This window comes from Amyelois transitella, chromosome 7 (genome assembly GCF_032362555.1).
Source record: "Amyelois transitella isolate CPQ chromosome 7, ilAmyTran1.1, whole genome shotgun sequence".
NCBI lineage: Eukaryota > Metazoa > Arthropoda > Insecta > Lepidoptera > Pyralidae > Amyelois > Amyelois transitella.
Window position 1 is genome coordinate 2916930 of NC_083510.1, and position 27785 is coordinate 2944714.

Below are 27785 nucleotides of genomic sequence, written 5' to 3' on the forward strand. Positions count from 1 at the left end.
ATAACAATAATAACGAAATCGGCTAGCGTGAAACGAAACGTGTCTGCAGAAATCGGCGCGAAACCCTCCTACGCGGGCCTTTCAAAAATCGGCACATTCACGACTCGTGTTCCATACTGTGCTTGGCCGCGTACCATTTGCCGCACGCTTGGTCTGCGAATAAAAAATAAATAAATTCGATATTTGAAAATTTGTGTAAAACATTTTTTTAGTGTTGTGTGAAGAAAATGGTTCGCAAAATAAGTGCGCTTCTGTGTTGCCTATGCGTTTTTGGTATTTCATTAAGCGATAGCGCTATTTCTACTGAAAGTGTAAGTTAATTTATATATCAGATGTTTCAAAATATTCTTAAGTATTAACTTAATAATTTATGTTTTAAACTAGAATTATTTGCTATTTTTTTACTATAATATCACGGCAGCACCCGAAAGTAAAAGTAAGGTCTCTTACGTTTCGACGCGTAATCAGACCGATTAGTATGAACCAGATCAATTATTTACAACTAAGTATAATCTTGGTTAGCTAGAGTAATAAACGGTTATTATTATAGTTAAATAATATTATTGTGTTGCATATATTTTGTTTTGCCAAAGTTTAAGCGAATATAGATGTTTCCTTTGTTACCTCTATTTGTCACAAGAATTAAGGTATTTTACTCCAGTTATCGGCCTTGAGGTCAACTTGTGTGACGAGATTTATACAAGCCACAGAGAACATGACAACCTCTATTGTTATGTAACCTATATATAAAACAATATCGGTATTTTAATGTTAACATATGTTACTAGTCCTTAATGTTGAGGTTACAATATTTTTTGTTCATGTTTCATAAAACATACTATACCATAGCTATAGGATATGCATTAATATGACCATTGAAAGTATGGTCGGCATTTTTTTTTTAATTTTAGATGAATAAATTTGACAAAATATAATTTCTAAACTATACTAATAATAAAACTACCTGACTTTAGTAAAGCAAATACGATCCCGCGCTGTATTGCAATAGCAATACGCTGTGCAAGAAAGCTGCATTTAAGTTATATTGAACATACATGAGCCAAACTATTAAATTTTGTTTCTTATCATTAACTGTGATGTGCCGTGTGGTTCCCGGCACCAATAGAAAAAGAATACTATAAGACTACTCCATTTCTTTCCCGTGGAAATTATATTATGATCACGTCTTTATCTCTTGGGTTACTAGACAGAGGCAATAGTTTTAAAAAGGCTAATTAGCCTTGTAAGCTGTATGACTGAAGTATAATTGGAATTCAGATAGTGACAAGTTGCTAGAAGAAGAACAATTAAGAAGAATAGCCTTTAACATGCGCAAATAATGTGCCTTTATAATAGGTGAAACAACTTGAATTATCGGTTCAGTGTTTCCGAAACCCTCACAAACGAACAATTAAAGTTACAAACTTCACCTTTTTATAATATTGGTATCGTTTGATTAAGAACCAATTAAAGGGTTCCAGACTCAATACAAAAAACCTCCATGACCTTGATCTTTTTATCACATGACCTACTTCAGCTTGAATCATGGTAACGTATTCAGTTTCAGTTGCCTAAATGTGCAGGTTTCCTCACGACGTACTTATGAATATGCAATGCAACTGAGGCCAATGATGTTAGGAAAACTGACCTCGTGGTTATTAGTTTGTGTAACTACATAAGTATGTACTTAACATATATCTTGCCAACATTCTAGATGCTTTGAATCGGAAGAAAAAAATGTTTTAATGAATATATTAATTCATCTAAATTAGTTTTACCAATGGGAGATTTTCATTTACAATTTCACAAATTTGATTGATATGTTACCTAGGTACGAATCCTACTACTTCCTACTACTATTATAAAGGCGAAAGTTTGTATGGATGTTTGTTACTCTTTCACACAAAAACTACTGAACCGATTACCATGAAATTTGGTATGTAGGTAGCTGAAGACCCAGAATAACACATAGGCTACTTTTTATCCCAGAGTTCCCGCGGGATTGATAGGGTTTCCATGCGGACGAAGTCGCGGGCGGCCTCTAGTATTTTTATATTTAAAGCTGCTCGTCTCCACTATTTATTTCTTACTTTTAACCCCGTACCTATACCGAATTCTACATAAACAAGAAGAAATTTTGACAAGCGTGTTGCTGACAACGGCATGTTAAATATTTTTGATGAATAAATAACTTAATAATAACAAAAAGAATATTTTTTGCTTTTACGATGCCACAGATATGTCAAATCATACCATACATACATATATCAAGTTTTATCTGAGCCTACAGTCTCGAAAAGACTGAAATGCTTTGTCTGGACGAAACAAAGACTGTATTACTTATTCAAATAGTGACAGCTATACTATCAAATTAAACTTACAATACCCCTCTTTTCGGTTGCAAGTAAAAACAGTAAGACAGAAGTAGTCTTGTTCATTACGTAGATATAAGTAATAAGCCATGACGATTGACATAATAAGCCATTGCGCAGAGCCCGGTGCCGCACAGCTGATCCGTCGCGGGTCAGATGTTGCCAACAATTGGTTCAAGCACGGAGAAAGTGAAACTTTCTGGTAACTTATGGTGTAGGTATGTTAATTATGGCAACACGCTAAACTAATAATCGTAAATTTTTTATACTACGTATCAAAGAAGTCTGACATGCGTAGCTAGAACGTGTAATTAAAAAATTCACGTTTGAATTTGAAATACGCCTATAATATACTGTTGTTACATGGAGCTTAATTTTCGTTAGTATTCCTAAAAAAATCCCCTTTAATGAGTCTGATAATGACCATGACCAGCACAGTATTGCAGTTGATCCGTGGCGGGTCAGATGTTACAAACATTTATTTCAAGCATGGAGAAAGTGAAACGTTTTGGTATATGGTGTATGCTAATTATAGCAACACGCTAAGAAAGATAATGAGTGAACACCGACATACGTAGCCTGATGTTTAGATTTCACGTTTGGTTTTGCAAAACGCCTACAACTAAATAAATCGAAATAATATAGGACTACTGAATGATTCCTATTTCTGTGTCTACAACACATCATTACTCTTGCACGCGCCTTTGTTCTTGTTGGGTGTTCCAAATAGTATTCTTTAAATATATCTTATCTTACATACATACATAAAATCACGCCTCTTTCCCGGAGGGGTAGGCAGAGACTACCTCTTTCCACTTGCCACGATCTCTGCATACTTCCTTCGCTTCATCCACATTCATAACTCTCTTCATGCAAGCTCGGCGGTTTCGGGTAGGTACTTTTGACCTGACCCTTTACCATACCTTTATCTTATCTTCTTTAAATTATTTCTTCCTTTGCAGTAATATATATGTAGATAGACTTTGACAATCAATCTTATACTTGCATTGTTTGCAAAATCGTTATTATGATTATCCCTCGTGCTTGGAAGCAACAGTTTAGAATGCAATCAGGCGAGAATACATATAATGTGTGTGAGAGAGATATTTATTTCCATTTAAATTTGTAGGTATTTCAGTCAAAACACTAATGCATTGTTAGTGCTGCTGATTGCAGATACACTTAAATTTCACAGACCGGGCATAAAAATCTAAATGCCAACTAAAGTTGAAAAGTAGGATAAGGCACAGAATAAGAAATAATGACATCATAACTTTACTGGACTGTAGACTAAGGACAAGGCTTACAAATTAAACATCATCTCATCGCACATTCGGCCTACACTTCGCCTTATACAGCGTGAGCCATTCGGCAAGGTTGCGCCCACTCGAGGTGACTCAATTAGACCTGTTAGAACAGCCTTATGAAAAGAGCCTCAGCGGAAGCTTACAATATTTTTAAATCTACATTTTTAATCTCTAACATTATGAATACACGCAAATGATTACGTTTCTTTCCCGGAGAGGATGGCAGAAACTTCATCTCCACTTACCACGATCCCTGCATAATTTTTGCCTCATCAAAATTCATATTTTATTTTATTTTATTAGCTAGACAAAGAATCTAGGACATAGACGTACAGTGGGTATAAATATGCATATTACACATTTGTATCGAAGGTAGTATATTTTTTATATGTGGACTATAGTAACTGTATTTTTTAAGTAAACTCATATTTACCCCAATTACTAGGTTTATAACTTAACCTCCTTGTGCTTTATATTTTTTTAACAATGTGCTTAAAGATGCATTAAACAGGGCAAGGCAACAAAAGTCAATCATCGGTGTAAATAATAGTAACGCCATGATATAAAAAAAAAATTCTTCAAATTTGCACAGTGATTGTTGCAGATGTTATAAATCCCTCGTCATTTGAACTGCATTTCTTTCCTAAAAGCCGGTTGCAACAGCGGCGTGTAATGTCAACCAGAAACTTGCATAAGCGAGCCAGTTTTGAACCCAGGGCTCTTGAGTAAGGCTTACTTGGTCGAAGAAACCTGATAATAATGTCTAATAATAAATGTTACATAATATTTCAATCGTACGAAGATCAGTTGCGGATATTTTGAATTATACCTACTTAAGTTGTTCGCGATTTCGCCAACGTGGACCTCGGTTTCACGACAAATGTAATTTGAGATTTGATATAGGTATTTCAATAAAAATATCACAATAACACGTTTTATAAAATAAAATCAACTTTATTCTACGTCTTTAAGAAGAATAAAGGGATTGTGGCAAGAAGAAAGATAAAAGTCTTTTTTTCTCACGTGTCCGGGAAAGACGCGTGAATATATGAATGTGAATATTGTATACTACAATATTCAAAAATCTCGATTTCTATGTTTCGAGATATCTTTAACAATAAACGTTTCAGTAGAACACCATCTAGAGTAAATTGCTAGCCGCCAGAATAGAAATTTATAGATAACTTTCTCTGATATCTAATACGTTAACACCATGATATCGCGGCAAGCATACTACTCTTCGTATAGTTATTGTAGACTTTTTAGATCAAATCCGCAACTCGATTAACAACAAATATAATAATACCAAGGTAATTTAAGTCTATGTTGAATGAAATTTAGGGGTCCGCTTAAAGATTTTGCCAAAGATTTTTTAATTCATATGGTTCTACTTAACTCCACTAAAGACGACTAAAAATTACAATTCAAGTAGGTACCTATGAATTGTGAAAGAATATTAAGTTATTATATGTGTGTAGGTATTACAAATTACATACAGCACAAATGTCAAGAACACAATAGTTCTATGTAAATAAACACATGTTTGTCTTAGTAGTTTCAAAAACTCCGCTTTTTTGCAAAACACATAACGCAAAATACATATTGTGAAAGCAAACATAAGCACAAGTGGGTTTCGCCATAGATTACTTTGAGCAATGGTTACCGTATCGTGCACTAAATAGGTCTAGGGCAAAGCGATTTTGATTTTATTTCTGTTACATTTCGTAGTCATTGGTCAACACTTCCCATGGGTCCTTGAAAATAAATTAATTTCATTACAAACCACAGTATATTCACATGAAATATCTGAGAAGCACTCACTTTTCACAATCCGCTTAATTTTTTTAAAAGTATCAATCTCTTCATCTATGTGAATCAATACCTTATAAAAAATTACAATAGAGCAGACCAATTAAGCAAGGATGATAATTTCTTCATCGTCAGGCACCAAATCTTTATATTGTTTTAAAATGTTATTGTCAAAATAAACTTGCAGCAACCCTGAGCAATCTCCCATGTCTGTGAATGGCCTATTGTTGATTAGCGATAAAATAAGTTATGCCCATTGAGGTTTTTACGTAAAGGTTTCCTTATCAGTACATTTATTAGTTTCCGTAAATAAAAACTTATTGTTTTGATGGATTTAAAGAAGTCCAAAATGGAACCGAAACATTGTTGCATCTAAATCTATAAAAGGGGGAAACTGATTGACTGACAATAATATCAATGCACAGCCCAAACCGCTGGGTCTTGACTGGTTCCAGATCCAGCGTTTTGGACTTTGAAATTTGGCATGCTAGGTCCAAGAGGTCACTAAGAGAATTTTTCCCGATATTCCTGCGGATATGAACGAGATTTTTCGTTGAACGCTTTTAAAGCCTCAGGCTTACTGTAGTCAAAATAAAATTTATATATCCGCATATTAACAAAACGGGATTAAAAAATGTTTTTGTCAATATGCCATGTACCTAACATTTAACATGACATGAAACGACATACATTTTACAAAAAATAAACTTCTTATAGTTCCAGTTTTATTTTTATAGTTCAATTATTCAATATTAATTAATATTTTTTCTTATACAGGAAAAACGATGCCGGAACCCACCAACAGCTCCCCAGAAGATTGAAAGAGTCATCACACTCTGTCAAGATGAAATAAAATTATCGATCCTTAGAGGTAAGCTTAAACAGACATAATGTGATCACGCCTCTTACCACGGGGAAGGCAGAGACTACTTGTCTACCTTCATCCTTACATCTTTCCATTTTACTTCATTCTCCTCATTTTGCAAGCTTGTTGGTTTATTGTATTTCAGAATTGGTTTAAGGTCAAAGGAGACTAATCTAAGTTTGTCTAAAAATTACAATGACCCATTAAGGAGAAAGATAGATAGGTAAACACTTTATTGCACAACAATAAAATAAAGAAAAACGGGAAAAAAGGGTATAATAAACCCCTCGATACGATACAAATATGTATACTTAGGTAGTTCTTTTTTATCTAGCCCGATTTACTTATAATTATTAATTTAGGCCAAGAGATCTCAACGCGTTATACTTATAGCAATAATTACCAAATTAAAGAACAAAAGCGAAACAAACGGCTGTGAAAAAGTATTACAACTTCGTAATAGTACTTAATATTAATATTACAATTATGATGAACTTAACACCTTTTTGTAAGACCCACTTTACAATGCTCTTATGAACTCGTACAGTCAACAAGATATCAACCTTCCCTAATTAAGTGCAAATTCGCCTCTATGGTCGAGTCATAGAGTTCTATGCAGGGTAACTTGATATGCGGTTGGCTGTACTAGAGAGCGCATGTGAATGGTGTACGATGGGATTACAATTGTGATATCTACTCGTAATTGTGTTCAGTAAAATAGTTGAAAAAACATAACAGTTTCATTAGATTTCATTTTAAATGTCTTTAGAAACAAGATTGTTTCTTTTTTTAGAATTTTAAAAGTATACCAACACAAAAATTATTGTTCCTTATAATCAAACCTATAAGTTTTAAATGTTTTCTAAATAGGTTTATTTCTCTTGTCAAGTTTCACTTACAGCGAGAGGCTAAGACTTAATTTTCATGTTTATAGAATGAAAACATACTATAAATATACATTGTTACTTACAACTTTCTCCTTGATATGTGTAACTTTCTTTATATTATTTCAAATTAATTTGTTGATAAGCATTTTAGTTGTCTGTCTTCTCGCACGCTTAACACACATTTGTGATAAAAAATTTTTCGCTCAATCAGCAACGCTTACCTATTTATTACGTTTACTTATTATAATAAGTCATACGTCTATATCCCTTGCGGGGTAGACAAAGCCAACAGTCTGGAAAGAGCTGAAAGGCCACGTTTAGCTGTATAACTTCATGATGAAATTGAGATTCAAATAGTGACAGATTGCTAGCCTATCGCCTACAAGAGGAATCCCAAGTTTATAAGCCTTTCCCTTTGTCGCCTTTTACGCCATCTATGGGAAAAATATGGATTGGTTATATTCTAAACCTAAAGTACCGGAAACCGCACGGCACATTATTTATTTACTTTTTAAGAATACAAACACGTCAACAAATTTCGACAGGTTTTCATTAAATTTCAATCTACAAATCTCAAAACATGATTTTGATTTGTATTATTGGCTTCATGTATGTGGAAGCCTTAGACTATATGGAAGCCTTGTGGACAATCGAATATGGTCGGAATTCGATCGGTGGGGTCGCGAGTTGTCAAGGTCGGCTCGCGGCGAAAGTGAATTGGTTCGACGGATTTTATGGCATATCATAGTCGATACAGCGTTTGGTAGGTCTAATATACCTGTTGTCACAGATAATGAAATTAACATTAACATACTTATTTACATGCATACCTTAAATGACAAAAATAAAAAACATCATATAAAGTGGATAGCAAAATTAGATAAAAGATATCTATTTTGATTTGCTTTTTTTATTTGTATTTTTTCATTCGCATGGACTCTAAACCGATTTAAAAGATGACAGAGCCACAGAGACGGACACAACCTTCAGGAGTAACATGGGCTACATTCTGGGAATTCCGGCGGGAGTGCGATGCCCTGCGCATAAGAATTGATAAAGATTAGATATTATATATATATATATATATATTTATATACATATATATTCTGTTATGTATATAACAGAAAACGACTTTGTATTGTAATACTCATTACAAACATTACCATTTTACTGAGGCTTCAAAATTTTTAATTCCTTCTTCAACGAACTTTTACATTATTACAGTTCTATTCTTAAATAATATTTAATTCTTTTTTGCTTAATATTCCTACATCTTTTGATATGCATTACACAGATTCTATGTGTGTTATATAAGCTTAGTACACACAGTCTGCAACTACGTCTTGGACTATTATTCTGTGCTATAACTGCAATTCAATGCAATACAAATGATCAGTTTTCACGGAAGATGCATTACGACGAAATATATTATCATCGTGTGGACGCGAGAGTATTATGGCACTTATTATGCGTATGCTTCACTGGTCTGGAAATGAAATTTCACTTTATAGCTTATTTTATGTGGAGTAATGTAATGTTCTTTAACTATGCTATACTTACAATATTTTATGTGGGAAAATGACTTACTACTAGATCTTTATAAACTTTTTTCTGTATTTAAGCAGTCCAATAGACGTGTCTGGTCCGACGATCTTTAAACACCATGCCGGGATAACCTGGGTCAGACAAAACCTTTAATAGTGCTAGATAGAGGCATATTCCCAGCAGTGGGCGAATATAAAATGCTGAAGAAGAAGATAGACGTATCGTCATGACTTTTATCTCTCTCTCTCTTAATTAAAGGCGTTACTATTTGAATTTTTTGATGTTAGTTTCCAAATTCAGTCCGCAGAAGACAGCTATGCGATGTACAGTCAATCGCATATCAAGTTACCTGGCATGGAACCGTATGACGCGGTAATAGAGGCGAACTTGCATAGAGTGAATTGGGCAGGTTGATATGATGTTGGTTGTACTATAAAAACCGTGGAAATGTCTACTCTTAACCTAGCCCGTCTTGGGCAGATGAAACATCTAGACCTCAAGACAAACGTATGGTTGCATTCACGATGTTTGATGTCATACATACATATAATCACGTCTATATTCCTTGCAGGGTAGACAGAGCCAACAGTCTTAAAAAAGACCGAAAGGCCACGTTCAGCTGTACGGAAATGTCAAGTCGGGAATTTCTGGAAGTTTCATTATGTCCAGTCCCGTTGGCCTCATATTTGTATTGTTAGCCTGTCTTTATTCATTATTATTAATAACAGACAGTCTTACAACGTTTTGCTCAAGTTAACTAGGTATAAGTAACTAACGTTACGGAGAACAGGACATGAATAATGTTAGCAAGTGTCACAGATTAGACATAAATGGGCAACAGACATTGGCGTAAAAGGCAGCTTGGACTAAATAGGGCAACACTGACGACATATCGCAAGAAACTGATAATATAGAAGATATTTTTCATTTAATACCAGTGGACAATAACTATCAACAAAATAAGACGAAAATTTTTGGAAACATAAAATAAAAAACAATACATATAATGAAGTCTATATCCCTTGCGGGTTCACAGAACCAACAGTCTTGCAAAGACTGATAGGCCACGTTCAGCTGTTTGGCTTAATGATGGAATAAGTATTCAAATAGTGACAGGTTGCTAGACCATCGCCTAAGAGAAGAATCTCAAGTTTATCAGCCTAACCCTTAGTCGCCTTTTACGACATCCATGGAAATGAGACGGAGTGGTTCTATTCTTTTAAAATAGAGATCATATATAAAAAAAATAAATGACCAACGACCATTGCTTCAGTGCTGGTCTGGAAGCGTAGAAATAATATAGTGTCAATCAGCTCCTCTTACCGTGAAGATTAAAAAATGAATCAGTTTTAAAGGAAAGGCTAATAAACTTGGGATTCTACTTTAGACGATGGGCTAATAACATGTCACTATTTAAATCGTCAATTCCATCTTTAAGCTATACAGCTGAACGTGGCCTTCCAGTCTTTTCGACACTGTTGGCCCTGTCTAATCCGTAAGAAATAAACAAGTATGTCTATTCCGGATTTCATCAACAATGTTCTTGAACATCAATAAGTGAATGTATGCATTAAGTCATCGAATTTAAAATGCGGTTCCGCTTAATTTATCTTCACACCACTTATTTTGAATTCTTTTATTTTTCTTTCTTATTTTGTCCGACGTAAAAGGCGAGTAAAGAATGAAGCTTCCGTTTTATCAAGTGGATGTCAGATCAACCACTGAACGTTCAAGTGTATTTTATCTAAATAACATATAAATAAAAGTAACACGTGACAATAAAAAAGCATATTGCAGAATCTATAGTTTTCTGCCTAGTTATATATCTTTTGAATAAGATGAAAACGTTATAGTAACTCATGGTGGTAATTGGGTGGTTACCAGTTGTGACGACGCATTTTACCAGTACTTACCACTTCTGTTAACTTATCATATTTCGAATTCTATGCTTATAAAAGTATTACGGAATCTGTCGCTACATCACGTACAAATACTATAACAGACAAATTAAATGTTAGTGTATGTAAATGTGTGAAGTGTTGTATTGTTGTTATACAAATGAACGTAACGGCGGTTTTTAAAATTCTGTAAACTGTTGCCCTCAATGCATACGAGTCCTCGTATATATGTATTGACAGACCCAGTTTTGTGATCTTATATGGAAGGTTGGAAATTAACTGTATTTAGTGAGATCACAACATGACTCAACTTGGTTAGCAGTCGGTTGGATAATATAGGTATAACTCATAACTGATAATAGATATACTAAATACATCACGGTAGGAACAGTGAACTGTAGAACAGTTCCTAAAGGTACCCGGCAATAATGATTTTATATGCAAATTTAAATTTCGAATTCAAAATATTTTTTCTTTATTAATAAGACATTTTAAACATCACTTTAATAATTGTTAGATCTTTTGGTCTCACAGCTTTGATTGCCGTCGAATAAATTAGGTACTCAAATCTAAGTTTACAGCCGCATTAGTAGTTTACTATATAATGTAGACCAATGCCTGAAAAATTATAATTGCGGATGTCGGTGATTATTTTTTCTTCCTTTTTCATTATTGCGTAGTCCCTTTTATGTCATTAAAAATAAATTAATTATTGACTTCCATTGTAATTTTTTTTGTGAAATAATATTTAGTTTTAATCATGTTATCACTTCTATATTTCTTTGAGTTACTTATAGGCAGATTTTTCTTTATATACTTATTAAGTTTTTAACTTAATAATTTTTATGAACCGTATTTGCTTGAACATAATAAATTATGGTTTCAGGAATATATAAAAGACCCAAATTTTCATAGTCCCTACTTACTTACTTCTTATTTTACGTTATGTGATGAGTATTTTCAACTAATTATCATGTTGAGTCCAAAATGTACATATTTATAATTTAAAATAAACTTTTCTGACCGTCGAATTCGAAAGGTCAATTCCCTTTGCCAGGAAAGGCATCACACTGCCATCTTGCAAATACCTTTCGCCTTATTATCTTCTCATAATTATGTTTCGTAATATTTCCTTAACATTGTGTCATTACACATTGCGACACTTTTTGTCAAAAGAAAATTGCCGCAAAACATGTGCGTTGATTTTGGTAATAAGTCATTGAGTAAGGAATTAACTTACAATTATATATGGAGTAATATTGCAGAAGCCAAAGATTCTTTGAATGATGTAGGAACTATCTCTTTCCGTGGAAGTCACAAGAAAACGAAATGACCAAAGAATTGAAATTTGTCTTTAACTTGTTTCATAATTTTTGCAACGCACGTCCGGTTTGAATAATTGTGTGCTCATAAAAGTGGTTAGCAATTTATATTCATTATAATTTTTATTTGACCTAAGTATATTTGATTATTTAAAAGCAATAATTTTACAGAACATAACCAACCAAATTATTAAATTTAACAAATAAACAACTTATAGTTACACAATTAAAGTAAGTTTGTTTGTGTATCAAGTTCACCTTCACATACAAATCAAGGTACAATTTCAGAAGAAGGGCACAAACAATCTACAATTTACGTAATGGTTAACGATCAACGTGGGAAGATTCCGAAGATTGAAATCAGCCAAACTATAAATCAAAGATGGTCATTTGTCATAGGTCAAATATATTATTGTAGATAATTATAAGAAGAAATATATTTTCAAATACCAAAGCTACTCATGAATTTAGAAAAAAAATGCTGAAAGAATTTTAGAGCTAAAGTTAAAAATGTGGATATTTTTGAAATCTTATTAGGTGTAAATAATTGGTAATACCGGTTATTTCTTTTAACCACTTATTTATTGAAATGTTTGGGATTTTAATGTGAAAAGAAAATTATTAAAACCTGACTAAGATATTTTAAATTTACTGTTAATGAACAGGCCTGCATTTTGAAAGGGGTGAACATAAAAATATATTAAAAGTAAATTGAACTAAAATCTGAACTTTCTGGCAGGACATTTCCTTGAAAGGAATCTGAAGTTCATCCAAAAATTCATGTGAAAGGACTCTTGTTCGAAGTCTGTCTATTAACCAACTTTCCTGAGGTAGCGCTTCCCTCAGTAGTCTTTTCTTACACCTGCTAAAAAGCCGGAAACCGCACGCTACAAAACAGGACACTACCATTTCCTCCCGTAATTAGCTTGATTTAAAATTTGATTAATTACCGACTATCTTAAACCGTCAGTTGCGCTAATCGCTGCCGGAGTGCAACCGACTACTGACCCATATGCGGCTTGCGTAACGCTTGCATAACAAGTGCATGCGATGCTAGTGCTCATTCAACTGTGGACTTTGCGAAATTGCAATTGGAAAATTTTAGGAAAAATAATTTTGGATTTACGAAAAAAAATTATATTATTAATTATATTTTTTTTATTTTTTTATTTATAAATTACAGGGTAATCACAAAAGTTATATTGTGAAAAGGCTGCTTTCAATTTCAGACAGATTCTTATGCAGTAAAAGTGCTTATTTTCTAATGTTGGCTGCCTAAAATGTTAAATAACTGATGAAAAACAAACGCCTTTATAAACCAATAAACGCGTTACTTTTCCAGTGTTTTTGTTTACGGTAAGGCAAACAATATTCAATACAGATCTATCCAATCTATTCATCACAGAAAAATCTTTGGTATTCAAAGCGTACGCGATAGATATACATTTCGCAATGTTGTTATGCAGTCTCATCGACCTTGTTCATTGAAATTCAAACGACGTGTTGCATAACATAATACATAGGCATAAATAGGAGAAGATTAAAGTAAAAGGTATAAATATGAAATTTTTACCTTTGTCCGTTGACGCACTTCTGTAAATTGAAAACTAACGTTGATAGATATAAAAATCAGTTTAATAATGACTGGCAGATAATATACAGCCATACTGGACGTAGGAAGCAAAAAGGTGGTTATTCAAAAAAATTATTCCTAAAGGAGTCTACCTTTAGGAATAAATTTTTCAAGCACATTAAGAAAAATCGCGTAATTCCCGAAAATTGTAAAAATCAAATAATAAATATATATGGAACAGATTACACAGATTGAGTTAGCGTCGAAATAAGTTTGAAACTTATGTTACGAGATGCTTACTCAACGATACTACTTATATTTTATAATAAATACTTAGGTATATAGAAAAACGTACTTATAGAGAAAGTTCTCATCATGCCCTGGCCAGAATTCGAACCCGGGACATTCGGTGTCACAGACAAGCGCACTGCCACTGCGCCACTGAGGCCGACATTGTATAAAACGTCCGAAGATAGTGTAAACCTAACTTTTGTGCAAATGTTAAAGGCAGCGCACATTGCACCCAAAGCTGCAATAGCCACTTAAAACTTAAAGCTTGGGGTCGGTTTAGTTTTAGTATCGATTTCGAAATGCTTTGCCAATATAGGAAAGTTGCATCAGCAACGCAACGCATAGAGGAGGATATTGTAACATAGTTCGATTGCAGCTACTATCTACATAATTCCCACGATTTTGCATGCTAATTGGTTAATAGTGTTAACTTTCAAGCTGTTTTATATAGATATTTTGAATTTATTTTCGTCTTTCCGTTTTGTCATCACATGAATTAGATTAATATATTTCTCATTGTTCCCAATTATTAAACTATTTTGAACTTTTTTTTGGCCTCTGGCAACACTGGAGCTCACTTGTCATTTTTATAGCTCCGCAATAAATTTAATGAAATAAATGTTTAAAAGCACTAAAACTTACTATAATTTAAATGTTAAATAAGAAAATATAATAATAAATGTGTTATAGTGTTTTTTTGTTAAGAAATATATAGTTTTGTATGGGTAATTTGTGGTGAAAGTTGTAGTCAAGAAGTTGCCGGTTTATAACGTAAACAAAGGTTAGTTCGCCTGTTTTTGTAGTTAATCCTATCGTTTATCGTAGTGTACACCATCAGGTATACTTTGTAGACTCTTCTGTTGCCACACATCCAGACGGTAGCCATAATTAATAATTAATATTTATTAAGTAGGTAGATCTTGAAAGGTTAGGTAAGTTGGTTTATAAACTTAACAAGCACTTTTAAATCAAAAACTATATTCGTCCTGTTCCCTGTATTGTACATAAGTCCCATATTTGTTAAATATGTCTACCTCAAGCCGTGCTGTAACTGTTCGCCAAGTTGAACTCAAGCTGAAGACAGCACTTCTCAACCTCAAAACGGAGAGAGAAGAAAAGGAAAGATTACTTTTGGAAAGGGAACAGAACGAACAGGAATTTCAATGTTTACTTGATCGTAACACAAAATTAAATTTAAGTTTAACAGAAAGTAAATTACAATGTGATGACTTAGTTGAGCAGTTAAACCAGCTTAAGTTAGAGTTAGGATATTTCCAGCAATGTAGTGATTCTTATGAAGATGTCCTTAGACATAATATTAAATTAGAAAAAGAGCTAGGAGAGGCACGAAGACGAATAGAGCTTTATGAACAATCACGGCAGTCCTTAGAGGTCAATAATATGTTTGACCAGATTATTTCAGTTACCTCCGCTCCTCTCTTAGACTCAGTGATTGATCTCACAAGTGAGACCTCACTATGTGAAATTAATAAACAATCTACAGCTATTCGGTTAAGTCACAACAAATGCAGAAAAATCAGAAAATTAAATAAAATTATTAAAAAGAATAAAATCCAAATGAACATTAATAAGAAAAAGTCCCATATAATAAAATCTGGGATCAAAATATATACAAATATGTGTTCTTGTTTGGAATTAACTGAAAGTAAATTGCTGGAAAGTCAGGAGTTATATAGTGTTGACACCAAGACCTTAACGGAACAAATCTCACAGCTTGAGGAAAATGTATCCAATCTTTTGGAAAAAAATACTGAATCTCTCAGACAAATCTCCGATCATGTCATGGCTACAGAATCATTAATTAAAGATGCTAATTACATTGAGGAAATGATTAAATCCGCAGGAGACTTATGTACCTGTGGAATATTTAACGGGTCAAGTATCAGTAGTACCGTAGTTCCCTCCCCATGTCTTGGGGGCTTGTCTGATAGTATGCCAGAGAGTGTCGGTGTTGATATGTGTAGCCCCCAGAACACAGTCATTTTTTCAGACAGCATAGGACGCAACATGGGTAAACTGTTTAGTGAGAATTTATCAAATATAATAAATTATTGTCTACCCAATTCCAACTACTCACAAATTATTAATTGTATAAAAAACACACAATTGAGCAACACATCTACAATTGTTATAATGGTTGGAAACAGTTTAAATATTAGTAAACAAGACCTTATTCAGGGTCTAGGAACTCTGAATAATTTAAATGTAGGTAAAATAATTTTTTGTGCTTTTCCCTATATAAGTTGTCAGACGCCAAAGAAGAATAAATTTATTCATTTGATGAACAATATTGTTCATAATATGTCATGTCGTCATGACAAGTTTGTATTTTTTGATACAAATTTGTTCATAAAAAATTGTTTTTTGACTAAAGATAATATTTATCTTTCTCGACTTTATAAAAAAAGAATTGCTACTTTGATAGCAAATAACATAAAAGAATGGACGAGTTTACATTGTGGTAAACTACATTGTTTACAAAATCTGACAAAATCTACAGAATCATTAAATTTTTGTAATGATGATTCTGTGGATGCTACATGTGGTTTAAACTAAACCACAGGACAAAAGGAAGGACAAATGAATTAAAAATTGTACACCAAAATATACAGGGCCTTCCTGGCAAAGAACTTATTATTGATCTATTTAATGAAAAAATGGATGTTAATATGGTGTGTTTGACTGAGCATTGGATCTTGGAGGGTGAGCTGATGCCCAGTCTTAACAATTTTAATGTGGTGAGCTGCTTCAGGAGAGGGTCTGCAATCAGAGGCGGTTCTGTAATATATGTTAAAAATGGTCATCGCTGTAAGGAGCGCCATGACATAGTCAGACTTTCTCTTGAGCGCTGTGTTGAGGTATCTTGTGCCGAGCTTGAGGAACACATTGTTATTTGTATTTATAGTCCACCCAACAGTAGTATTATGGATTTCCTGAATGTAATGGAGGAAGTTCTAATAGTAGCTACAAAAAGTAATAAGAAAGTAATTGTTTGCGGTGATTTTAACATTGACATATTAGTTAGCTCCACAGTGACAATACAGTTTCTTAACCTATTTAAATGTTTTAACTTAGATAATGCCTTCTTGGAACCAACCCGCTTCACTGCCACATCTGCTAAATGTATTGATAATGTTTTTAGTGAACAAAAACCAAATAATAAAAATGTATTTAGTAAATTACCCTCTGATCACTGCGGTCAATTAGTTACCTTTTCCACTAAACGTAGTACACGTGATGGATTAATTATGTGCAGACCTATCACAGCCCATAAAATCAATAAATTTACAAGTTCTTTAGAAAATAAAATTTGCGCAGTAACTTACACGGGCAGCGATCCTAATGGTCATTATAATAAGTTATTTACTACCATTTCAGACGCGTACTCTAAAACATTTATACAAAAGAAACGGAAATGCAATAATAACTTTAAATTCAATGAATGGGCTACTGTTGGCATCTACAAAAGTAGAAAGACTTTGTACGATTTATATGCCCAAAAACAGTATCGATTTGAAAGCGGCTTCGTAGACCATGTTAGGAATTATTCAAAAATTTTCAAAAAAGTATGTCTACAGGCAAAATCTTTGTTCATTAAAAACAAAATAAGTAATGCTCCTAACAAAACAAAGGAAACCTGGAGTGTTATAAACAAGGAAACTGGTAGAAGTAATTTTATAGAAAATATTAATGAAATTATATTTAATGATAGGAAAATTACCTCTACAACAGAAATAGTAAATTTATTTGAACATTTTTTTACAAATATACCGTTGGAATTAACTTCTAATATTGACTCATGCCCTAATGAAGCTGAAATACTACTTAAAAATAATGTCAGCATTTGCAGTTCCAAATTTAAATTCTTAAATATTGAGCCTACTGACATTATTAATACCTTTAAAGAACTTAATCTGAAAAAGTCTGAGGATTATTGGGGTATGTCGGCTGTTGTGATATGTCATATTATAAATATTATAGCTGGGGACTTAGCTTATATATTCAATAATTGTGTTGACCAAGGGATATTTCCAAATTTAATGAAGTATAGTAAACTAATTCCATTATTCAAGAAAGGTGAAAAATCAGATCCTGGTAATTATAGACCAATCTCAATTTTACCAATTTTGAGCAAGGTGTTCGAGAGAATCATGCTTAATCAAATGCAGCGTTACTTTAAGTCTAATAAATTATTTCATAGTCAGCAATACGGCTTTACTGAGGGGAAATGTACAACAGATGCAGGTGTGGCTCTTGTCACTCATATTCTCAATGCATGGGAAGACTCACAGGATGCCATCGGAGTGTTTTGCGATCTGACCAAAGCATTTGATTGCGTAGATCATAGAACTCTTCTGCTCAAGCTCGCTCATTACGGGTTCGATACTGCTGCCGTTGAACTAATTAAATCATATCTTAGTGATAGATTACAGACGGTAGATTTAAATAACACAAAATCGAAAGGAGCGACGGTAAAAATTGGGGTACCGCAAGGTTCCATTTTGGGACCTTTTCTCTTTCTGATATATATCAACGACCTGCCTTGCATGATTGAGAAACAGACTGGCATTGTGTTGTTTGCAGATGATACGTCACTAATTTTTAAAATGAACCGCCGTAGCGAAATCTGTGATGATGTGAATAGCACTTTAGCCGCCATCTCTAACTGGTTTACAATCAACAACTTACTGTTAAATGCAAATAAGACCCAATGCATTAAGTTTACACTTCCCAATGTGCGGCAGGCAAATGTGGATATTAGTATAAGTAGTAAAAGATTAGATTTTGTTGATAGTACTACTTTCTTAGGAATAACATTAGATTCAAATTTGAAATGGCATGCTCACATTTTAAAACTTTCTAAAAGGCTTAGTTCTGCAGCATACGCTATTCGTCGTATTAGGCATTTGACGGATGTGGCAACTGCTAAGCTAGTATATTTTAGTTATTTTCATAGTTTAATGTCATATGGTCTACTGCTTTGGGGATCAGCAGCAGACATACAAACTATTTTTATTTTACAAAAAAGGGCAATTCGATATATCTACGGTCTTAAACAAAGAGATTCCCTTAGAGATTTTTTCAAAAACCTAAATATTTTAACTTTGCCCTCCCAATACATATTTGATAACATCATGCATGTTAGGAAAAACTTAGACTCTTTCAAAAAAGTAGGTGAATGTACTAGTAGATCACTGCGGAACAATTACAAGTTGTCGATCCCAGCACATCGGCTGGCTAAGGTAGGGAAATCTTTTCTGATTAATTGTATAAGATTTTATAATAAATTACCAAAAAGTGTTCTTGAAATGAATGATAGAAAATTCAAACAGTATATTAAAGTTGAGCTTTGTAGGAAAGCCTATTACAGCACGGATGATTATATTAATGATAAACATGTGTGGCCCGAGCTGGACATAATGGCCTCTTAAATGCTTGTGTATTTTTGACATGATCTTGACATAATTTGTACAGTATGTACATATTTTATTTTATATTTATTTTATTTGACGAAATATTCGTATTGACATAATCAGTTCTACATTCATACATGTTTTTTAATGTAGACAATGTGCATTCGTCCACGATTTAGATTTAAGAGATCTATATTTGTAAATTGACGTCCTGTGAAAATGCTGCAGTGTAGTTTGTTCCGCCGCTTCTTCTACACATGCGCTTTGGAAGCGGTAGTAGTTATAATTAGATTTAAGTTATGTGACGTCAATAAGTGATACCTTGTATCCAATTTTGAAAATAAATCTATTCTATTCTATTCTATTCTATTCTATTCTATTCTATTCTGATATATGAAGATAATCCAATATTTTTTAAAGCATTAATAGATATATTTTTTCACGATGCATTTTTGTCTTTCATTTGTTTAAATTATTTTATATCCCTATTAAGAAAATTTTATAAATTAAATACCTATTAATCACCCAGCTAAACGTAGCCCACCAGGCCTTTGACTTTTGCCTCTGTCTGCCCCATAAGGGGTAAAGATGTACGGAAATTGAAAGCTGAAACATTACAATACCTAGCACAGTTTCTCTACCCATAAATTCTGTCTATCACGTTAGGTCACAAGTTGTAGAATTGCATTGCAATATACACAAGTATGAGTAGTTCCTAGTGACCTGAAAGCCCCCTTCAATGAAAACGCTGTGGTTACATAGGCTTACCTAGTTTCGTAATTATACAAGAAATATACAGTAAGATGACTTCTGTAACATTTTAAATCTCACTAACCTCTATTTGGGTCTGCGTGGCGGTTTAACACTATGAAATGCTGTATAATAATAAGAGTAATCTTGTCTATGTACTTAACTTTACTGGTGGATTTTACATCGCAACTGATGGTTGTGACAACATAGCAACACGTCTATATCCCTTGCGGGGTAGACAGTTCATTTTATTCACGTTACCTTTCAATAATCAATTTAATATAAGTTGATACTCTTAGATTTTAATACTGACAGTTATTCAACACCTTTACAACTGTACAGAATATTGTGTGCGATCACAGATATATAAAAGGCTCTATGTAAGAGACGGGCCATAATTCCTAGATAAAGTAGTTCCAATGGCATATATTGTCTTAGATTAGAAATTGTTATTAAACGTTACCTTATATCCTATTTTGAAAATAATTCTATTTTTAATGCTATTTCTATGTTGATGACCACTTGAGGTCTTAGCAAACTTGCAAAATTTACAACAATGACAAAATAAATATTTTTAATTTTTTTTATTAACTGTAACACTAGATATTTGTGCGTTTAAATTATGCAAGTCAATTAGCTTCAAAATAATATTTCTTTTAAAGACTTTATTATATAGTTACGACTAAATGACTTTATAACAGCCAACGGGGCCTGAAATAAATACAAAAAGATACTTTTCTTCGGCTCAATCATGCGCAATTATTTATTACTTAACGATATCCAACATTAAGATTGATTGGAACTCGTCATATGCCCTTGAGTCCTTCATTATATTTCATTTAAGCTAGGAGTAAACGTCTACTGTCCCTGAATTCCTAAGGACCAGGTACACACACATATTACGTCTTTATCCTCTACAGTAGTCATGATCATGACTGTACGTTCACGTTTAGCTAAATGGCTTGTTTAAAGATATGTACATACAAACATACATATAATCACGTCAACATCCCTTGCGGCGTAGACAGAGCCAACAGTCTTGAAAGGACTGATAGGCCGCGTTCAGCTTTTTGGCTTTATGATAGAATTGAGATTCAAATAGTGACAGGTTGCTAGCCTGTGTCGCCTAAAAAAAAGAATCTCAAGTTTATATTGATGGATATGTGAACTATAATTAACTAATAGTTTTTTTTTCTTATATTTTTTTTTAATAGATAATATTGAGATAATATTCACATTGATTTAAACATACAACTGATACTTTTAGAGGCCCTGGACGTTATAAAGGAGGAGCACACGATGCCGGCGCAGCGACGGAGGAACAAGAGAGAGGTGCCGTTCACACACGACGAGAAGAGAATTGCTGGGGTAAGTGTATCAAGGCCCTTAAATAATACCTTATTTATATGGAATTAAAAATGTGCCTTAACAGGAACACGAATATTGGCTCCGAACATACTGATCTACCTACCAGATTTACCTACGTACTATCGATCGTCCGATCTACATACCTACTAACATACATACATATAATCACGTCTATATCACTTGCGGGATAGATAGAGCCAACAGTCCTGAATAGACTGATAGGCCACGTTCAGATGCTTGGCCCAATAATAGAATTGAGATTCGAATAGCGACAGCTTGCAAGCCCATCGCGTAAAAGAAGAATACCAAGTTTGTAATCATATCCCTTAGTCGCCTTTAACGACATCCATAGGAAAGATATGGAATGGTCCAATTATTTTTCAATCGGAACCACACGGCTAAATACAGACATACTTACCTATGCTTAAAATACTATCTTTTCTATTTCAGTGCCTGCTCCAATGTGTGTACCGGAAAGTGAAAGCTGTAAGTAGGAATCCTCATTACGTATTTTTCCCCTGGCATACTTACCCTGGGCTCCTCTCCAGAGAGTTGAGGATGCAACCGGGACTTAAGCCAGGGGGACGATCGTACAAAAGGCCAAGATTTACCTAATTACAAATCCATTAAAGTGACAAAATGGGTAGTCTTAATTGATTTTTGTAGGGTCAGCACTAAAAAATTGCATCATACTTCTATTATATTTTCTTGCTCTCACCATTCGTTAAGTTTTATTTTGACATAAGTAAATCATTAAAATTCATAGTTACTTTTATATAAGTAAATAAATTATTATCCAATATAAATATATATTTTATTTGGATTAGGTACGTATTTATGACTCGTTTAATATGTCAATAAATTTATCGGGCATAAACTTTGGCCATCGCATGAAAATTTATTTTATAAGTCATACGACATTGCTATAAAACGACATGTAGGTACGATTATTTGCGGACGTAAATCGCGAAATTCATTTAAGATCGAGTTTTAATGCTTTATGGTAGTGTCGCGGCTGATTGCTCCAATTTGTTCACTATAAAAGTTGGCACTCTCGTAAATATTAAAAGGAACAATTCCTAGTAAGTATATTTGAGATTGTTAAAAAAAATCTCTTGAACCAGAATTATAACAGTCGTAAAACCGGCATGGAGTTATTTGAATTTTATTTTCGAGAATTATTAATAGCTGCAGCCCACGATGATTGTATGCAATCGGTTTCAAGGATATTTCATATGAGGATAGGTTTGAGTTTCATATTTTGAATTTGCTATAAAAAAACGAATTGTTAAATAATTATTTTAATCAGTGCATACATTTTTCTTTGGCAAAAAAAAAGATCAACCGTTGTGTGGTTCTCAAACTACAGGTTCGATGATGGTTTTCAGTAAATCTTTGACGTTTGTAATATACCTAACAATTTATTTGAATTAATATTGTTCAAAATGATAATTCTGCAATAATTTCCCGAAATTTCGCAACCCAATTCTTGTGCAATAGAATACAACAAGCTAATATTGTTTTGTTACTCATAGAATCTCAGGATTCTGACTTAAATCTTATTTATAAAAACAAAAGTCGTAGTAATTTCTTTAAGTTCCTTTTAATATCTAGCGTAGCCATTCAATTACATTGTATTAAATAGCTAGGTATAAAAATTCTATTTTATCAATTTTATCTTTATCGTTTCGCCATAAAATTTTTGTTTGTCATTTTCAGGTTGACGGCTACGGGTTCCCAACCTTAGAGGGGCTTGTTGGCTTGTATTCCGACGGGGTCAACGAACGCGGCTACTTCATGGCGGTGCTGGAGGCTTCCAGGGAGTGCCTCATGAGAAACCACGACAAGTTCTCTAGGACTACTCCTATGGGTAACATTGCTTCAAATATATTGTTGCAAGAAGCCTTGAAAGGTCATGAGAAAGCGCAGTGGAAGCGTGCTGGGCCCATAACCTCATATAAATTAAACGCTTGAGTCACAGACAAGAATTCAATTTTATTTTAAATTCGAATACACACACAGTATTACATAGTATATGGTAGATGTGGCCACTAGTTCGTACTGAGTAATATTGTGGATACTAAGATACAAAATAACAAATTAACCTATAGAAAATTTCGCTAAATTCTTAAATCTGTAATCAAATTAAACTTTAAAAATACATTTACATGTCTTCACACGCTGTGTCTCTTACATATTTTTCCAACATCATTTCCAACATCATATATCACAAGGTCAAGTCAAACTTTTTGTTAGGTCTTAGAAAAAACACCAAACACTGTCGTAGCGGTACAAGGTTTAATCTTTTTCTTTGCCTAAGTACAAATCAATATCGTGAAAGAGGACTGTCTGAGTTGTGGCTGTTGGCTCTGTCTACCCTGTAAGGAATAATGACGTAATAATATAAATGTATATGTATGTGATAATATTAATACTATCCACCATCATTGACATCACCCACTAGTTTAAATTTGAACTAACTTTTTATTAATTTGAGACTTCCTCTTCTGTATATACCTGGTAAATTTATATTAATTCCCAAAATTATTATCTTTTTATTTCAGATAATGGCCGCAACTGCGACATCTCTTTCGACATCTTCGAGTGCATCTCCGATCGCATCGGCGAATATTGTGGAAATTCTGGACTTTGAGAACCACTGCCTTTAGATTTAACATTCCATTTTTAAGAGAATATGAACACTACCTTATCGAAACAAAAGTAGTTCGATTTTACTTTAGCTGTTGTATTCCGACTAACGACTTTAATTACAGCCTTGATATGTACGTGTGAGTGAAATAAAAAAAAATTTCATATACATATGTCGCACCCTTTCTATATGTGATATGAACTCATTTGGAGCGAACAGTTTCCTGTCAAAATTGAAATCGAATTATATCGTAGAGTGAATCCTATTATTTCTTTATCCTGTTAAATTTGTGAAAAGCTGTTGAGAAACCAATTTACTTTTTATATGAATATTATGAATAATATATTTTCTAAATATCTAAAAAGAAATCCCACGTTTAAATTAACAAAACCTAAGTTCTACTTCTGTATAACAGCGTTTTCTTTATTAGTTACCAGTCTATAAATATAAAAATAAGACAATTATTTTTAAGATATTGTAAATACCTACTTAACATTGTGATGCTCAATAACTTTTTACTATAAGTCCCTAATGTTAAATTATCATAGATTTAGATTTTAGCCTGTTACCAAAATTTAATAATACCATTAGACAAAACTACATCTAGGTGTAAAAAATTTCAAAATTTCAAATATTATTCGCTTAAATTTGTAGTAATAAATACCTTTAGGTAGTAGGTTAGTACATTAGTATCTAAATTGGCCGGGATAAAAAAAGAATCATTATTAATTATAAAGGGAGGGTTTGGTTATGGCTTTTGAGTAATAATTTACGGCATTAAATGTATTAAAAAATCGAACGATAAATGATAAAAAATACTATTTGTATTTAATAAGTGCTGGATTGAATGTGAATTTTAAAAAAATATACCTATTAATTCCACACTGGTTAAAACCACCTAATTGGTTATTCAAATTAAAAAAAAAACCTTTTGTAGATCATTTGTACAATGTACGAGTATTGAACAATTGTATAATATTTTATTTCTATCGCCAGTAAGTTTACCTAATTAAAACATTGCAAATATGGAGTGACAGAAAAAAAATACCCAGCCAATTTTACAGATTTCTCACAATTTTATGATTGTTTATATATGTTTATATTGTGCACATACATTACCTAGCCAATTCTAATTAGGGAAAAATTATATAATATAATCATATATAATATATATATACCTACTGCTACTGCAATTAAAATCTTTTATTAGTAATCTTAACGAACTGATAGATTAATATAGTTTAAGTTGATTAATAAATTTGTATATACCTTAAATGTGTTTGTTTTATTATGTATCAAAATAATTAAGCTAATACTCTAAGCGATAAATCAATTTAAACAAGTTCATGCCTATCGCCTTATCCAACATTGGAACCCTTACACCAATATTATAAAAAGCAAGATTTTTTGGTTATTTTTAAGGAATGAACTTTGAAACTAATGGAAAAAGGATACATCATTAAGCAGGTCGTCTGAAGAACAGCTCCAATAAAATTCTTAAGGCCTTAATTATTTTAATTATGAAAATGGCGTGAAATAAATTTCGTGTCGTTACTTGTCAGATATAGTTTGAATTTGATCATATTTTATATTCTGCTTAGACTAAGAGGAGAGAATGATGTTAATTAGAGAGAAGAGATTATATTTTTAAATTAATGTTGTTGAAGAAAAATAATTTGCTTCGTCTGCAGCTTTAAAGCCGCTTCTTTTGTGCTTCGGAAAAGGTTTAACTTTGAGTACTAAGTGACACATACGAGTATAATATCCAATATTGAGAAATAAATAATTCATTTAATTGACCAAAAGCCAATGATGTTAATATTTAAAAAAAAAAGCTTTATTTAATCAAAAAAGCCGCGTATTTTACATGACTTAAGTTCACCGAGCTTATTATTATTTTGTGTTTGACGTTTCTATGAACAATAATAATATAAGGCTATAAATTATTTTCCTTATGTACTCGGACAAATAATGCCAGGCAAGAGGTATATATAAAAATAGTAACTTACCTTCTGTCTGGTATTAGACTCATACAGTATCCAAATCATTCTGCCTATCTTTATTTGTAAGGCAAAGTCATACGATGAAGACGTAAACGTTTCGAAATTCCTAGGAACTAATATGACATAAAATAAATATAGCTCCGGTAGCCAAAGTAAAAATATTTCGGCATTCGGCATTTTCTGATATGTTATTAGATGTGTAATTTGTAACGATAGGGGAAAATATTCTGAAACTTGGAGTGGGAAGACCTAGACGAACGTTTCTTGATCAAATTAAGGACGCCCTGCTTAAGGGTCAGGTCAAAAGTACCCGAAACCGCCGAGCTTGCATGAAGAGAGCTATGAATGTGGATGAAGCGAAGGAAGTATGCAGAGCTCGTGGCAAGTGGAAAGAGGTAGTCTCTGCCTACCCCTCCGGGAAACAGGCGTGATTTTATGAATGTATGTATGTATGCATTCTGAAACTTGCACATTCAGGCAATTGGATCACCATACTTTTAGGCTTAATGTAATCTGTGGTCGTGGGGCATGTATATATTACGATGCAGATAGAGTGAGCAAATCAAATTTTTACACGCAGCGATTCGATCGTCTGATCAATATTTCATTAAGCAAGTGTCTTACGGTGTCAATCTTACGTTGAGGAAAACATCTTGAAGAAACTTACACATCTTGCCATAATCCAAGCTGGATTTGGTTATCGTACAGGGGGTACGGTCGTGGAGGGCAGACGGGAGGAGCTTTGTGTATTTGCCTGACTTTTTTCCTACAAACATCAGAAGTTATCCATAAAAAACATCAGAGAGAGGATAACGAAACTTAGTAATGATCAAAGACTAAGATTTTAATTCGGATAACTATTAGATACATTTTTTTAAGAAAAGATTTATTATCAAAATCGGTTACAAGGGTATTGGATCACTTATTGACGTCGACATTACTTAAGTCTAATTATATGTACTGCCGCTTCCAAAGCGCTTGTGAAGTAGAAGCGGCGGAACGAACTACACTTCAACATTTTTACCGGACGTAAATTTACGAATATCGTTCACTTAAATCTACAGCGTGGACGATTGCACTGCATTCTAATTTAAAGAAAAATAGTAAATTTGTGTATTGGAATTTCCGCGGAAAAGGAAATTTACAGGATGAGTATCTAGATAGGTGTTAAAAGTTGTATAGGAAAATATAAAAAGAAAGCTATATAAATCATTTGAAATAAAATATAACGTTAGACCGTATGATTTACGTTGTTCTGAATTTTAAAGTAGGTAATACAATCCTTGTATTTACTTCTACAGTAGGTACTCAACAAGAAATGTCTCAATAACACAATAATTGACATTAATTAGTCAGATGAGCAGATAAGAATAATTAAAATACTTTAGACTACGATATTCTTACGGATAACGCTAGTAGGTATGTCTATAACAGGAAACAAAAACTCGTGGGAGACTTCATATAATGCAAGTGGCCTGATTGACCTTACATATTAACCTGCATCTTGGTGTAGGTAAGGCCGGATGTCGATTTATATAGTACTAACTTTTGTCAGCGGTTTCGCTCACCAGTCACCGGCTCCAATAAAAAAAAAAAGAATTTGACCCCTCCATCTCGTTCTCGTGGATGTCGTAAAAGGCGACTAAGGGATAGGTTTATAAACTTGGGATTCTTCTTTTAGGCGATGGGCTAGCAACCTGTCACTATATG

General features: G+C 33.2%; 1 protein-coding gene across 1 annotated transcript; it reads left to right on the top strand.

Annotated features, from left to right (window-relative positions):
* Positions 1 to 138: 138 nt before the first annotated feature.
* On the top strand, positions 139 to 25292 carry LOC106141829 (general odorant-binding protein 70). Its single transcript, XM_060945215.1, has 6 exons — positions 139 to 311; positions 6266 to 6359; positions 21322 to 21422; positions 21873 to 21908; positions 23142 to 23292; positions 23987 to 25292. The coding sequence occupies exons 1-6, from the start codon at positions 228 to 230 to the stop codon at positions 24073 to 24075; spliced, it is 555 nt and encodes a 184-aa protein (XP_060801198.1). The 5' UTR covers positions 139 to 227; the 3' UTR covers positions 24076 to 25292.
* The last annotated feature ends 2493 nt before the right edge of the window (positions 25293 to 27785 follow it).